The sequence below is a fragment of the Furipterus horrens genome, unplaced genomic scaffold (assembly GCF_987537825.1).
Source record: "Furipterus horrens unplaced genomic scaffold, mFurHor1.1.pri manual_scaffold_3, whole genome shotgun sequence".
NCBI lineage: Eukaryota > Metazoa > Chordata > Mammalia > Chiroptera > Furipteridae > Furipterus > Furipterus horrens.
This window is the reverse complement of record NW_028327173.1, coordinates 1598945-1614830: the sequence shown is the minus strand read 5'-3', so window position 1 is coordinate 1614830 and position 15886 is coordinate 1598945. Positions and strand designations below refer to the sequence as shown.

The following is a 15886-nucleotide window of genomic DNA, read 5'->3' as shown; positions in this document are numbered from 1 at the left end:
TGTGCCAAACAGACGTGATCTGAAGTCAAGTCATGGCTTCCAGGGCCCAGGTCGCCTTTGTCATGACAAGGACGTCACTCAACACCAGCAAACGACACCCACACCAGGCCCTGGGCACTGTAACTGCTCAGCCAGGCCCTGTCTCCCTCCCGCTTGCCACCTCCCAGAAGCCAGAGGCACTCCTTGCGGGTCTGCGGAGGGAGGGACACACCAGGGGCCACTTCCCAACAAAAGGCAGAGAAATCGCCACAGAAGAGTCGGCTTTCAGACAGGCCGCGGCCCCGTCCGGTGGCCACTTATGAAAATGAACATCATTCCCGCAACAACATTAAGACAAAGAAATAGTTCAAATTTATAATGGCTGTCATTTTCAATGCTTTCTTCTTACGGTTCTTTAAGTTTTTTTAAAAAAAATAGCAAATCAATTCACAAGGATAAATACTATCTTCTAATATAAACACTGAAGTCCCACGGCTTTGATTTCTACTTAAGCCTGGGATACTGACGTTTCAGTGCGGGCGGCCCCGGGTAGCGCTGACTGGGCCCAGCCGCCACGCAGGACGCGGCTGCAGCCGTCGCCGGCTCCTCCGGGAACACATGGCTTTTCTCAAAAACACGAGAGTGATCAAGTGAACCGGACAACTTTTCTCCCCGTTTCTGACCAGCCAGAGAAACTTTAAAGGAGGGTTTGAATAAAGGAGCTGACAACGCTTACAATGTGCTGGCTTGTCACCAACAAAACCAACTACTCTCCATCCCAGAGTCTGAAACCCAGAGGGGCCTGAATGCACCAGGGCGTGCGGGGCGGTGCCGGGGTTCCTCACGGAAGCAGCATGTGGTGAGGGGACCCCGAGTTCCTCCACAGGAACGGCCACAGGCAGGTCTACCCAGCGGCCCGGCCACCTCTCCCCGCCCTCCTGAGAGAGGACGCTGGTATGAGGCTATGCCTGGGCACTTTTTTTGGTTTTGGCTTTGTTTTGTTTTTTCCTCTCTCGGGGACTCTGCAGAGGGTAGGGGGGTGCCTGCACTGCCTCATTGCTTTAAGGACTTTGGAAGCGTCCCTGTGTGTCTTTGCTATTTGCCGTCCCCAAACGGAGGGCCCTCTCTCCCTGGGAAAGCTGTGGACTCTGGGGCCTGGCAGCTGGTGGAGAGGTTGAGCCTGTGTAGTTCAGAAGAAGCCCAGGCGGTGCTCCGAGATCCAGCAGGGGCAGTGTTGGGGGGCGGGAGGGGGAGCCTCTCTGACTCTCTGCCCTCGTCTGGGGCTCTGCGGCGGGAGCTTCCTCCGGCTCGGTCAGTGCCGAGCGAGGGGACGGCAATTTGGGGTTCGGGCCCCGTGCACAGGCTCCTGGGGCAGGCAGACAACTCCGGCCTCTGGCCGAGGAGGCGGCGGCTGGGGATCCGATTTGCCATGTGCCTCTCTCCCCACACGCGGCTGAAGCCATCGGCGCCTGAATCTTCGCATTTCGCCGTGTCTCTTCCGCCGCCTGCCCGGCCGCCCAAACATTAAGAATAAATCTGTACACTTATCTCGTAGCTGTACAGCGGGACCTGGGTACTATTTCCTTCTCTACATAAATTACCAGTCACAGCTAAACTGTTTTCTTCACTCTGAAGTGGCTTCTTGCAGCGGAGCACCCGCTGGATTACAGAGGGAAGGAACACGCACCTGCCGAATGGTTACGGCCGAACGGATACCTTGTTTGCCAGAAAGAGGGTCGGTTTGCCCTGGAGAAGGCCCTGGAAAACCGGACAGCTCCCTGACTCAAAACAGGCAGCACAGATTTTAGGTCTTTTGGACCCCGGCTAGGCAACGCGCAGCTGAATCCCCTGCCCGTCTCATTTTCAAAGGGAAAATCGTGTCTAATTATTTGGAAGCTACCGCTTAAACCCGGCGATTCACTTACGATTTTTACTTTATAAAACCGTGGGGGGCGAATGCCACAGCAGCAGGGCACTGTGCCGGCCATGGGGCAGAGCCGGGCGGCGGACAGAGGCCCGGCCCCCGTGGGGGCGACAGAAACGAGAGGAAAGGAAAACGCCCGGTTCCAGCCGGCGCTGCTGCGGCCTGGAAGACCCCGGGCTGCAGTGGGAACCGCGTGGGCTCCTGCATGGCCGTGGGTATTGGTCAGCTAATCGCCTTTGTTTGGCCCAGAAAAGGAGATCAGCTGCCTCTGTGTCCCCTGGGGGTGGGGAGGCCCCTCTGCTCAGTGGGAGCCCCCGCCGGGCCCCAGAATGTGCTACTGGTTCGCATTTTCCTGCTGCTCAGCCAGCCCTGGGCAGGGGTGCAGAGTCCCGAGCCCTGCTCCCCAGCATGTGTGTGACCCCAGCATCACGACACACCCTCCTAAGCCCCACGGCCACTAGCCACCCGTACCCTGGCCCTGTGGGGCCGATGAGGGAGCCTCCTCCGCCTTCCCTCCCACCGGGAGCGCTGCTGAGGAGCTTTTGCTTTCGTTCTGAGCACAAAAATGAGGTGAGGAGCAGAACCTGCCCGTCTCTCCCGAAACGTTTCCAGCGGATCCATTTGCTTGTCATCGTGGGAGAAGCAGCCACACGAGGCGGGGGAGGCGAGGGGGGCGGGGACGGAGGTCCCGTGACTCTCCTTTGTCCTCCGCTCACACCGGGCAGCAAAGGGGAGTGGGGGCTCCCCCGGCACTGCAGCTTCATGCGGCCCGACCACCCCCACGGGCCGCAGAGGAAGACCGGGCGTCCCAGCTCTCCGCGTGGGCACTCTCTTCCCAGGGGCCCTAAAGCCTGCGTGAGCTCTGCTGCCCTGGGCCCCCCCTCCAGAGCCACGGGGACCCAGCAGAGGGTGTCGTGGGGAAGAGGCCGTGGGCCCAGAGGCCAGCGCTGCCTGGGAGGGAGGTGCGGGGCGGGGGGGGGGGGCGCTCTGTGACAGCACCTCCCACGGCAAGGGGGCCGCACGCTGGAGGGCGCCGCAGGACATCACTGAGTGCTCCCCAGCCCAGGTCACTCTGTCTGCCCCGGGTCCCTGGGGAGAGGCATGGGCCATACCAGGGTGGGCACAGGGTGTGCCGGGGGGCGTCGGGGGTGGGTGGACCGTGGGTACCCGTCCACGGAGGCTCCCAGGAGGACGAGGCCTGGGCCCCGGACACTGCACCATGAGCTGGACAGCCGCTGGCTGCTCAGAGCCCGTCTGCACCCACGAGACCCGGCAAAGGCCCTGAGGGCGGAGGGGAACCTCAGGAGCCCGGTGACACCAGGGTTCTCTGCGTGTCCGGGGAGGTGCCCCAGGCGGAGGGCCCCTCGTTCCCGTGGAGAGCTGAGCCCGTGGCGAGCTCCAGCGGCAGAATCCCCTTTGCTTCGGCCCCCGCAGCATTGCACTTGCCTGCGCCCCACGTGTGCTCTGAGTTTGTCCTGACGTGGGGATGAGGGTCCCCTGAGGCCGTGGGGGAGAGACATCCAGCAGGTGGGGAACGTCCCAAGGACCTCAGACCTCCCACTGGTCCCAGTGGCAGAACCGTGTGTGTTTCTGACCGCGGGACCGAGCTTCCGGGCAGGTGAGTGCTGGCGGGTGGATGAACGCGGGGTCACGTGCAGAGCCTCAGGACGAGCGCGGGGTGTCTGTCCCGCCCAGGGGGACGCACCTCTGCCCCCGCGGAGGGAGGAAAGAGTGCGGGCCCCACGCGGAGCTGAGACACACGCGCCCTTGAAACGTTGGCCACAAGTGAAGATGCCGGAGGCAGATTGCCCGCTGAGCGGCCCACACATGTTTGCTCTTTCAAACGCTGGCTGCACCATGCTCACGACGCGCCGGCCTCCCTGAGCGCCCAGCACACCAGCACATTGCTCTCCTGCGCGGAAAACCGGCGCCTCGATCTTCTCCTCCGTGTGCCACGGACGGGCCGGGACCGGTTGGCCCCACGGCGTGCCGTCCACAGCCACGGGCCTGTGCGGCCCCGAAACACAGGGCGATGGGACCGCCTTCCCGCGAGCCTTAAATCTAACGCTGCTTTGCTCAAAATTCCCCGTCTTCTAGAAAGAGAAGTTCTTTGCAAATCCTGGTCTAATTTTTATGGGTATTCTTTTGCTTTATAGCTGCAGGGTTTTGTTTTTGTTTCTGTTTTTGTTTTGCAATCAGGAGAAATGTTATTTCCAAAATGTTGGGTTCTCACTAAAAGCAGTGGACGTCCGGGGAGCAGAGGCGGGTCTGAGCCTTGCGGTGTCCAGCGTCAGCCTGTGTCCTGAGGTGCCCCGAGGAACACCGAGTGGAGGAGGGGGAGCCACCCGCAGCCCACGGGGGTCCTGGTCCGCCCTGGTGGTGCTCTCAGGGCTTCTCAGCGCCCGCCCAGCCGCTTCTCCGGCGTCAAGAGCCCCGAGCCGTCGTTAATGGCTTGCACAGGCGGCGGAGAATGTGCCTTTTGTTACGGGGTCTCTGCAAACATTTTTGAAAGCAATGGAATCCCTTTTGCAAATGAAATCTCATGTGTAACCCCAAGATATCAGAAGCAAAAGCAAACGGCTCTGTTGGAGGGCCTGGGCCTTCCTGCCCCCCAGGAACCGGGGCCTCTGGGAGCACAGTGAAGCCGGCGCCTGAGGGGCCTGCTCCGGAGGCGGGGAGCCCAGGGGCTCCGGCCACCCTCAAGCGCGTGATTGAAGCCATCGCAGAGCGGCTCCCAGCACCAGGACGCCGCCTTCTCGGCCCCAAGAAACTCGGCGTGGCACCTCTGTCCTGGTCAGCTCGTGGGTCTGGACACCCGCAGCGCAGAGCCAGGGCGGGTGGTGCCGGCAGCCTGGGGTGGACCGGGTCCCCATGGTGAGCGAGCTGCCGTGGCGGCGGTCGGGGGCTGTGGGCGCCGACCCTCCTGGAGGGCTGGGCTCATAGCGCCGCTGAGACACAGCGCCCCAGCGGTGGCACCGGAGGGACCACGTCCGCTCTGGCTGCTCTTCTTCACACACACCATCATCTTTTGGCTTCCCAAGGCTGACCCACGGCCCGATGGTCCCGAGGGAGCCTTCGAGGGGTGTTGCTGAGCTCCCGGACACCCTGTGCTGACCAAGTGTCAAACCAACACCCCCCACAGCAGGACAGGGCTTGGCAAAAGTGCTGGCAGAGGCCAGCGGACCCGTCGGGCCGGCGCCCCCACGCCTGCCCGCTGTGGTGCCCGGGCCCCGGGCCCGCGCCTACCTGCTCGTTGATCTGACACATGGTGAGGTTCTGGTCATCGCAGGAGCACGCCACCCGGATGTACTTGAGCCAGCTGCCGGCCCCGGCCTGCCCGGCATCCGCACAGAACTTCTCGCCGCCCAGCTCTTCGGAGACCTGCTGGGGAAGACAGAAAACCAAGCAGGTCAGAAGCATCCTCCCCCTAAGAGACCGGCTGCTGGGGCTCAGGGGAGCAGGCAGCCCAGCCTCTGGTCCTCACGGGCGGTCGGCGCACCCAGCCCACCCACCCAGCAGCCCCCGCAGCCCGGGGGCGGGGAGGGGGCCTTCCCTTTCCTCACCGAGCAGATCGCTGGCCCAGAATGGAAAGGGCCACCGGCGCTGCAAACGCTCCCCATCAAAGCTGCCCCACGTGTGAGAAAGCCGAACCCACTGGGTCTCAGAGCAGAGCCCTCTGCTGAAGGGGGGAGGGGCAGGGCTGCAGAGAGCGCTCTCGCAGGCGAAGGCGTCGGGGGTGAGGCTGCGGGTGCGCCCGGGCACGCGTGTGCACGCTCACACCCGCGTGCACGCTCACACCCACCCGTGTGCACGCTCACACCCGCGTGCACGCTCACACCCGCGTGCACGCTCACACCCGCGTGCACGCCGTCTTGCATGTCAGAAAAACATTTTGTTTTCTGAAAAGTGGAAAGTTTCATCCGACACCACGGCCTGCAGCCACGCAGCCTCTCACGCCCGCGGGACCACGGCTCCTCCCGCCGTCGCTGCTAACGCGTCCCTGCTCAGGGCCACCTCGGGGCGGCTCCTTTGTGCAAAGACAGGCCTGACTGCTGTCCCGGCTCAGAGAGGGATTCCCAGGGGGGCTGCCACTGGGTCCCTCCCCATTCCCACCCGCTCTGATCAGCGCCTCCTGAGGTTCCTGCTGGAACCGCGGCAGCATCCGCATCCGGGGGACTGTCCGGGGCAGCCCAGCGCAGCACAGCGCGCGTGGGAGGGGACAGGGGACAGAGGAGCAGAGGCCTGTGCCATGCTGAGGCCCCGGGGCAGGTGTGTCTAGCAGGGCAGGTGATGGGTGTAGCGCGTCAGCAGGACCAGGGGCTGTGACCTGTCCCTGCTCGGCCGGAGCAGGCGGCTCTCGGTGCCGCCCCCTCTGTCCCCTGGAGGTTCTTGGAGGTTCTTGTAAGGGGCCGGCAAGGGAAGGAGGCTGCGCCCTGAGGCCTGGGGAGGACCTCTGGTCAGAGAAGCCTCATGCTTTGTAAATAGCTCAGGTGGTCCCCCAATATCCACAGACACCTTCTCAACGGCCAAGGGCCCCACACAGTTTTGGGGACACACAGCACCTGCCTCTAGTCTGCCTGAGCATCCACACCTGGGGCCCCTCCTGGAACCCGTGGCAGCCCCTGGACTCAGTGACGAGTCTCTGAGGGACACGCTGGGCCCAGCGGGCTGCTCTGTGCAGGGGCTGTGAGCCTCTGGGCCTCCGGGCTGAGAATTCCCCATTTGGGGGCAACTTTCAGCAAATGGGCCTAATTCTAAAAGAGAGGAGAGAGACTGGAGCGTCCAGGCAGCCTGGAGACAAGAGATGGGCAGGCGGGGACAGGCGGGGACAGACAGTGTGGCAGCAGAGCCCTCTGTCCCAGCCACTGTGGGCCAGTCCCTGGGAGGCCAGGGGACAGGGCATGGCCTGCCTCCCTTGTGCCACATCAGGGGCCTGTGAGGGCGGGTGGGCAGGTGGGGTAGCGTGAAGGCCTCCCAGGGCCCCTCGCACCTCCTATCACACCTGCAGGAAACCCACGAAAAGACCCACGGCACAAACCCTGCGGTTAGTGGCACCTCCACCCAGTGAGGCAACCTGACCGCCTTCCTCTGTGACGGGAGCAAGGGGAGCTGCCGGGGGCATGGGGGGGGGCGCGGAGCACCCTGCAGTCCCCACCCCGCAGCTGCTGGCAGGGCCAGGGTGCCCCTCTGACGTCTCTCCCGCCGTGTGTGTGTGTGTGTGTGTGTGTGTGTGTGTGTGTGTGTGTCTCTCCGTCACCCCCAGCCCCGTCCATGGCGCAGCGCCCGGCACCTCGATGCTTCTGGGGTGCAGGAGGCTCGAGGGTGCTGCTGCGTCACCGTGACCTCCAAGGACCTGGGGCCTATCTCCCAGGAACCCCTGGGCGCAGAGGCATGTCACTAGCTGACTAATGACTGCTCTAAGTGCCTGGGAGCTCCTCGCCATCCAGTGTGCGTGTGTGCACACATGTGCACAGATGTGTACACGTGTGTGTCAGGGGTGTCGCTCGCGTGGGTGCAGGTGGCAGCTGCTGTGTTTTGGGAAACGACAAATCAGCTCTGGTGGGGACCTGGCCCCGCCGGCCCTCACGAGCCACCCTCACGACGCAGGACCCCGCCCCCCGTTTCCCTGGCGGAGCCCTGGACTCTGCATTCTGCCTGCAGACTCGCCCCCCAGGGCCTCTGCCCAGCACAGATCAGAGGCTCCTCTGATGTCCCCTTCCCCTCTGTCTCCCCACGGAGCACGCCTGGCCCTACAGCTTCTCCAAGGCCTTGTCCTGGGGGCAGGCAGGGCAAAGCCCAGGAGGTCCCCCAGTTTCACGGGATGACTGGAAGGTTCCAGGCTGCTCCCAGCCGACCCTGCTCCCAGCCCCTCCTTGCCAGCAGTGAGCAGGTCTCCCCTGCAAGGACGGGGCCCCCCGCCACAGCTCCCACAGTTGGGTCTACCTTTGCCCTGATGCAACGTCAAGAATGCCCCTGAGGAGCAGCCCCTGTGCCAGGAACCTGCCGCTGTGGCCTCTCTCTCTCCGTCCTGGCGACGGCCCCGTGGGTACTGTAGGCGACCCGGGTCCTTTGAACGCTTCCCTGCGCCAGGGTCAATGACCTGCTTCTCTCACGGGGGCCTGAACAAGGGTGGGGCTGGCTGCTCACGCCCACGGGCGCTGTGCTGGGGCTCCCATCTGTCCCCGTCCCGCCCGGGCTGCAGGACCTGGCGCGGAGGCCTCCCCACCGGGCTCCCAGGGTGTGCCCGCTCTCTGGCCAGCAGCCCCCCTTTCCTGCTTCCTCTCGGGGCCTGTCCCTCCTCCTCAGTCCAGAAGACCTGGTCCCAGCCCCTGACCATGGGAACGGTCACTGGGTGGCAGTTACTTCCTGGGCACCCTGGCTGGCTTGTTGGGGGGACAGAAGAGGTCTTGGTTAACCCTTTCCTTCCCAAGAGACAAAGCTCCACCCTGAGAGGCTCCAGATGGAGAGCTGACGCTGTCCTTCGGTCTGTCCCCACGGAGCACCACTGTCCTGCCTGACCCCAGGCCGGATCCTGGCTTCCGCTGGGATCCCTGAGTCCTGCCCCTTGTCTCCCCCCAGCCCCCCAGCTCGTAAATCACCGCCATCAGAAAAGCCAAGTTACGAAGCCAAGGAATGGAAACATGCCCTTCACCTTGACGAGTTTTTGAGCATCATTTGAGGTTTTCCTGCACTTGTAATTGGCAGGCTGTCTGTGGCTGCCCCTCCCCCACCTCCTGGGCATGGCCGGCCGCGGGCTCTGCTGGGTGAGCAGGCGGTGGGGATGCTTGGGCGTCTGTCCTTGGCTCGCCTGATGGGCTCCGAGCACGCGGGACGGGGCGCCCGGCTGCCCTCGGTCCCCAGGCCCTGTTGCTCTAACGTGGCCCCCCTACGCCCCGGCCCAGGGCCCACCGCCCACCGCCGGGCAGGCACCGGAGGGTCTCCTCTGGCCTGTGCCCCCTGCCCCTCCTCTGAGGACCAAGGAGCTGCCTCAGAGCCACAGAGCCGCGCAGGTCTCCCTGTCCGCAGGCCCCCGCGAGCACGTGCACACACCCCCCGCCACGATTTATGGCGTCTGCGGGCTCGGGAACAGCAAGGCCATTCTTGTGCTGGAAGGGGTGGGGGGCGTTCTGGAAACACCTCCGTCTGGGTGTGGACAGGGCCCTGGGCGAGCTCGTAAATCCCCGTCCTCGCCCTCGTTACGGGGCTCGGCGAGGAGGCGGCCGAGCGCCCATGCGGAAGCGGGCTGGCGGGAGGGTGACAGGCTGCCACGGTGACGGGAGGCCAGGCAGGCGGGTCGTGGGCCCAGGGCCCCAGCTGCTCGGGCTCGGGGGGCGTGGTGGGGGGAGCAGGGAGACGGGCAGGGGGCTGCTTCCGAGAGAAACAGGTAACTTAGGGAAGCCGTTGGTTCCTCCGCGATGGACGCTGGCTGAGGGTGGGGCACAGACAGAGCCAGCGTCTCCTGGGGCCTGTGCCTGAAAGAACGGGGTGCGGGGCGGGCTCCCAGGACACCCTGCTGACCCTGGTCTCCACTGATCTGTCTCCGACACCCAAGGGCACAGCTGAAGCCACAGCAAGGCCGCCGCCCCCCACGCCCACCCCCGTCCACATCAGGGGCACTGGCTCCTGCGTTCGTGACAGCCGGAGCCCCAGAAACCACGCTCTGTACTGTTTGGGGGCCACTGATGCCTTCGAGGACCTGACGAAAACCATGGGCCACAGATTATTCAGGTAAAGCACCACGTGAACCTCAAAGGCCTCAGACAACCAGGGGCCAGAGAGCCTCCTGAGGCCCAGAGACTCTCCCACAAACCCCCAGACCCACGGGTGCTGGGTGCTGCTGGAGTGCCCGGCCGTGGCCCGCTCCGCCGGCCTCCCCTTCACACCGGCCCCTCCTCTGCCGCCTGCCGCCTGCCGCCACCTGGCCTTAGTGTATTTTTCCTTCCTCCTCTTTTCCTCCTCGGTCCAGGGATGCACTGGGGGGGAACAAGACCCGCAGCACGAGGCACTTTGCAGAAAACCAGAGTGTGAGACGGCGGCTGAGCGGGGCCGAGCTGAGGGCGTGCCCCCGGGTGGGCCCGGCCCAGGCCCCCCGGCGTGGAACTTCCACAGCCCGATGACATTAACAGCTCACGGGACAAGAGGAGGGACCACATCAACCTGGGGCTGGGCAGCTGTCCCTCAGTGCCTGTGGCAGAACCCGGCCCCTGCCCCTTGCCGTGACCTGAGCACAGCCTCACTCCAGGGGTCTCCCCAAATCTCTGGTCTGCATGGGCCATCGGGGGACTGGGCTTCCTCCCAAGCACACGTCTGTGAGCTCCCACCCTGAGCTGCTGGAAGGAAAGAGGTACCCTGGTGACTCAAACCAGCTCTTCTGTGTGGAAGCGAATAAATGAAACGTAGGCTTGCTCAGACACGACCCCTCAGGGTGACCGCCAGCGAGAAGGTGACCACCAGAGGGGTCACTGAAACCTTAGGGCCAGCCTCCGAGTCATCTCTATAGGCAGCCCGTCCAGCGGGAGAAGAGCCTCACGAAGGGGTGAGCGCTCTGTCACCGGGGGAAGTCAAGGATGGGGGGGCGGCCACGCCTCCGGGGTGCTCCGAAGGGAGGCGGGACTCTGAACCACAGGTGCCTTCCCGGCCCGGACACGTCAGATTCTCCATCCGACAACACAGTGGGCGGCGGTCGGGGGGCCTGGCTCGGCTTCCCTTTCGGCCGTGTGAAGGCTCAAGGGCAAGGAGCAGGACGTTTGTCCTCGGCAGAGCCCCACGCCAGCTCTGAGAGCCCTGCAGTGTCACGAGCTGGTGGCCGTGGGTGCTCGCTGCTTCCCCCTGGCTGCACCAGCTTGTCAGGGCTGGCCGGGGGGCTGGCCACGGCGCTGGGCAGAGGGGGCCCTTTCCTGGGTCTGCCGGGTGGGCAAGAAGTACAGACTCCTGGCTGGTTGGGAATGTTCCGTGGGCGGCCCAGGCCCCCTCCCCGCAGGGTACAAATCTTCCTGGCAGGGAACAGGCGAGGGCTCTTGCGAGCGCCCCCTCGAGAACCCCCCCCCCCCACCTGTGTGCCTCTCGGAATGTGCGCATGCCCCCAAGGAGAAGACCCCAGTCGCTGCAGAGCCCTGGGCCCAGGGGACAGCAGGACAGTGGCGGGCAGCGGCTGAGTGACAGACAGGCAGGCGTCCTGGGGACCGTCCCCCGTGTGGCAGTGGGCGCTTTGCCCAGCAAGCGTGGGTTTCAGACATGATGGCGCAGGCATTTCCTTGAGATGTTTGTAAACTGACTTTCTGTGATGGGAGCTTGTTTATACAGATGCACCCCTTTAAAGGCGTCCTGCGTTGTGGCCGAATGGGAAGGCCCCCAGAAGGTAAGAGTGGGCCGCGGGCAGACTGGCTGGATGAGGCCTCCTCCCCGGGTGGGCACGTCCACACTCACCCAGCGCCCAGCAGTAATGGAGGCTCGCCCGGCCCCTCCCAGGATGCAGCCGGCACCCTGGGGTCCGATCGTGGAGCTCCTGATGGACACTCCCGCAGGGGAAGCCTCATCTCTGTCCTTTCCCCTAACCCACCCTGGGGGGACACCAGTGGGGTGCACTCCAGGTAAGAGTAACTGGGGGGATGGATGGATACCAGCTCCCAGGGCAGCTGAAGCGCCATCCTCTTCCTGTGCACGCTCTCGAATGGGACATCCGGGACCAATCGTAGGTCCCCAGGGGGACGACAGGGGTGGCAGCAGGCTCCGGGGGCGCGTCCCGGCTGAAATCCCACAAAATCGCACAAAATCCCGGTTGCCTCCCTCACTGCAGGACACCCGGCTGCGCTCCCCGCGAGGACAGCCCCTGCCTGCTGCCTGCCCCGCCTTGGGGGAGGGCCTGGACATGCATGGAGCCCCCTCATGGCAGGGGAACCCTTCCCACTTCTGTGGCCTCACTGGGCACCTCTCACAAGCACCGAGACGGGATTTTAGCCGCCGGCTGGATGACAGAGCCAAAGCAGGGACTTCAGGCTGGCTTGAACCCACCGAGAAAACCAAGTGACCGCGGGACCAGGGCCCCTTTCACCGGACCCGCTGAGGACAGAGCTGGTGCCACAGGGGCAGCTACTTGCCAGGTGGGTCCCCACAGATGTCTGGCCTCAGGTGCCCCCGGGGTAATTTGGGTGTATACGCCCTGACCCTCCGTGCACCACCTTGACCGGGCCCCGCAGTGGGGGACCCCCGACCAGTCTGTGGGCGTCCATGCGCACAAGTACGGTCCCTCAGGGGCTCAGCCCCGCCCGGCCTCACAGGGCTTCTGCTCCTTGGGGGGTGGAAGCAGCCGCTGCTGGTCCTGCCGCTGTTGGCTGGACCCAGACGCCAACGCGAGCTGGACGCCTGGGGATGGCAGCCGTAAGAGCCACCGACATGCCAACCTCTGGGACACTTCGGACAGCTAAAGGCTATTGGTGCAGGGAAGCCCCCGAAATCCTGGCCTGGCCTGTACAGTCCCTGCAGCCTGCACGTTCCACTCCTGCCTCCCCCGGCCCCCGCCCCCCAGCAGGCCCCGGGCTGCCCCCCTCCTGGGGCCCCTGTGGTTAACACGCTCCCAGCCCCCAATCGCTGCCCGCGCCCGCGGCCGGTGCGCCTCCGGTGCAGGAGCCCCGAGCCCGAGCTCGCACGTGCTGCAGACCCAGCGGCGACATCCTCAGCGAGGTGCTCATGTGCCCTTCCTGCTGCCATTCGCAGAACAGACCGGGAAACGGGCCCCAGCAGCCCAAACCGAGCGGCTGAGGGGGTGCCCCCGCTCTCGGCCCGAGCCGGGGCGGGGGATGCTCTGCCCACAGGAAGCAGCTCTGCCGGGTCGACGTGAGGCCCCTGTGAGGTGTCACACCCATAACCTTTCTCTGGCCACAGAGATGGTGACAAACTGCAGAGCTTGTCGGCGGGCACCGTCCCCCCCCCCCCCGCCAGGTGCAGAGGAGTTTCCATGGGGCTGCGCGGCTGCAAGAGGAGGTGGGGCTGCCTAGGCTTTATCTTTGCTGGACGGAAGCCTGGGTGTGGAAGCCAAATGCCAGGGTGAGATGCCCCCCGAGGACCTGGGGTTTCCCCCCCAGCTCTGTCCCTCTGGGCTGACACTCATGTGCCTTCCAGCCCAGGACCTTGCGGTAGCTCCTCCGAGGCCCCCCAGGCCCTGTCGCCGTGGAAGACAAAGTAGCCCGCACCTGGGAGTGACTCCGCACACACCCCTCAGGGAACCCAGCGCTGAGAGGCCTGGGTCCCCTCACCGCCCCCTCTGCAGACACCCTTCCGCCGCCATGGCAGACGGGCGCTCCAGCCACCGGTCACTGCTGAGGTTCCCCGCCGAGTCCCTAGAGGCTCACATCTCCCTGATGGGCAGCCACGGTTGTAGCCACATTTGCAGCTGAGGAAACGGAAGCACAGAGGAGTTAGGGAACCGGCCCAGTGTCACACAGCAAGAACGGGGCCGACTGGCTGGACCCCGGGCACTGGGGGCCTGTCTCACCCCTTTCACGCACTGCGGGCACCAGCCCTAAGCATCCCGACTGGCCCTGCCCGTGGTGCCAAGGGAAGCTAGCGTGCCGCACAGCTTGCCAAGGACCATGGTTCAGTCAGGGCTCACTGAATGTCTCCACGGGTGGGTGGATGGATGGACAGATGGATGACAGGATGGATGGTGGATGGATGGATGGATGCCGATGGGCAGATGGATGGATAAATGGACTGTTGAATGGGATGGCGGATGAGACAGAGTGGCCCTAACCCGCCCCCTGCCCCCAGATACCTTTGGCTTCCCAAGGTCAGATACAAGGGAACATCCTGCCAGGAGTTGTAAAGGTAGAAGAACACATGGACACCGCTCCCAGGAAGCCTGCCCTGATTCCACCCACCAGAGGGGCTCTCATGGGACAATCGCAGTGGGTTTCACTTGGCTGAGTCCCACAGCCAGGCGGACAGTGGTGGCCCTTCAAGGCCTGGGGGACAAATGGGTAAGGTGCCTCCAGACAACTGAGACTGGCCTTTGCCCCGTGAGTCTGTCTGTCCTTATGTCTCCATGCCACCTTCTCGTTGCTCTGTGGGTTCTGCCGAAGGACCTGCAAGCCGTCTTCCTCGCCACTCTGCTCTGGGTCCAATGTCACAGTGTCATCATCCTGTGTTCAGTGTCACAGGGGGACTTGTCCCTGGGTCGATGGGGCAGAGGCCCCGTCAGCTTGTCCTTCTCAGCACGCTGTGGGGCCTGGCACACAGTAGGTGGTCAGGGATGGTCTGGCAGGCAGCCGGGATGGATCCAGCCGGGTTATATTTAGCGTCTTCCCTGCCGCTGACTCAGTCTCTCTGCGCCTGTCCCTCCTCGCTTCTCCAGGGGACACGTCTGTGGAGCGGAGCTCTGTGACTCATCGCCTTCCGTATCAGCCTCCTGTTTTGAGATCGGCTCCTACAAATAGCTCAGGTCTCAAAAGGCCAAATCTAAGCCAATACCCTGCCAATGCCCACAGTGCGCCCGCGCGCAGCCCCGGCAGACAAACATGGTCACTGGCAGAGGGGTCCCAGTGTGACCCGTGTTGTCTTTGGAGGCCCCTGCAGAGATCCGGCTCTGGGGTCCCAGGCACATGTGCACAGAAAGGCTGGCCTGGCTGCACCTTCGTCTTGGCTTTATAGAGAGGCGCTGTCCTCCCTCCAAACACGTCTAGGATTTCTGTCTTCTGCAGGGGGGCCCAGAGCTCGGCCATAGTCTTGTCGAGTAGGGGGCCCCAGCGTCCTGCCACTGTGACCTCATGGGCCATCTTCCCATCCCAGCCCTCCGAGCACATCGGCACGGAATGAATAAGCTGCTGGGAGGGGCGGGGCCGAGATCCCAAACCCCACGGTTCCCTCTGGGTTCCCCAGTTCTCCCACGCTGCCTGTCTCAGGAGGGGACTGGCCGTGGGATGCGAGTTCCGCCTCGGCCGTCTCCCTGGGGACCCCGAGCCGCTTCCTCCCCAAGCTGTGGGCACTCGGCGTGAGAGCGGCCACTTTGGAAATGATTCACAGGCCAAGGTGCGGCCGGGTCAGACTGGAATGACAAACGGAACCGATTAAGTTCAGTGGGTCTCCCTCCTTCTGCGGGTTCCAGCCGGTTCAGTCACCTCTGACAAAATATTTTAAAGGAATTAAAAGTGTGTCCTCACTTCTAATTGCCTGGTGGCCGCCCAGGGCGACCGACCAAACTTTCTCCACACGGGGGCGTGGTCTTCGGGGCGGCTCCTGAGCCGGGTCGTGTGCCGGACCCAGCCCCCACACAGCCAGGTTCGGGCTGCTCTGGGCAGACAAGTCGTCCTCCGCGATCCTGCGAAGTCCCGGGGTGCTCACGGAGCTGGATGTTACTGAGTGGCACCCAGATCCCCCGCCCCCGGGGGCTCTTTTCTAGAAGGTTCTCTGCCTCTGTGGCTTAATGTCCCCCCACTCTATCTCCTTCCTTTCCCCTCTCTAAACACACCACACTTCCGTCTTAAATTATTTCTGTTGAGTCTTCTTCTCCAAACGATGCCTACTTTAAAATTATTTTTAAGTAAAAAACGGTTACTTTGATTCTTTCCCAAGGGCCTCGCTTTGAAGACAAGGTTGTTTTCTTTCAGCTTAATAACGACTATTTTTTTTTTTTTTTTAAGGCCCGTTGGAAAATAGAAGAGAACCAGAGCACTTCAAGTCAGTGCACTCACGTCCTGACCCAGAGGCCCCACATTCAGGGCAGCCCCAGATTACGGGACACGGGACGCGGGATCAAAGTCTGCGGCGGCTTCCACCTCTGTCGCCGAGGCTCACGGACGTCCGCGCTGACAGCGGGAGCAGGAGCTCCCTGGATGCGGCGTCTCCTGAGGACGCCCGCTGCCTCTTGGAGCTGCATGTCACAGCAGGTCACGCGGCAGCGCGGGCTGTGAGGTCTGGCGTTTAGTGAGGCCAGGCCGGTGACCGAGGCGCGTGTGGAAGTGAATCCCCAGCGGTGGGCCTGGGCCGCAG

The 15886-nt window shown here is 63.9% G+C and overlaps 1 protein-coding gene and 1 long non-coding RNA gene across 2 annotated transcripts in view; one reads left to right on the top strand and one right to left on the bottom strand.

Annotated features, from left to right (window-relative positions):
• The window catches only part of PRDM16 (PR/SET domain 16), a 275315-nt gene that overhangs the window by 34133 nt on the left and 225296 nt on the right, over nucleotides 1-15886 (bottom strand). The window contains exon 4 of the mRNA XM_090268492.1: nucleotides 5150-5284. Within this exon, the coding sequence (XP_090124618.1) occupies nucleotides 5150-5284 (135 nt within the window). The remainder of the gene's footprint in view (nucleotides 1-5149; nucleotides 5285-15886) is intronic.
• Nucleotides 11290-13312, top strand: LOC150014081 (uncharacterized). Its single transcript, XR_016509616.1, has 3 exons — nucleotides 11290-12003; nucleotides 12842-12946; nucleotides 13022-13312. It is a non-coding gene; the product is annotated as an uncharacterized LOC150014081 (long non-coding RNA).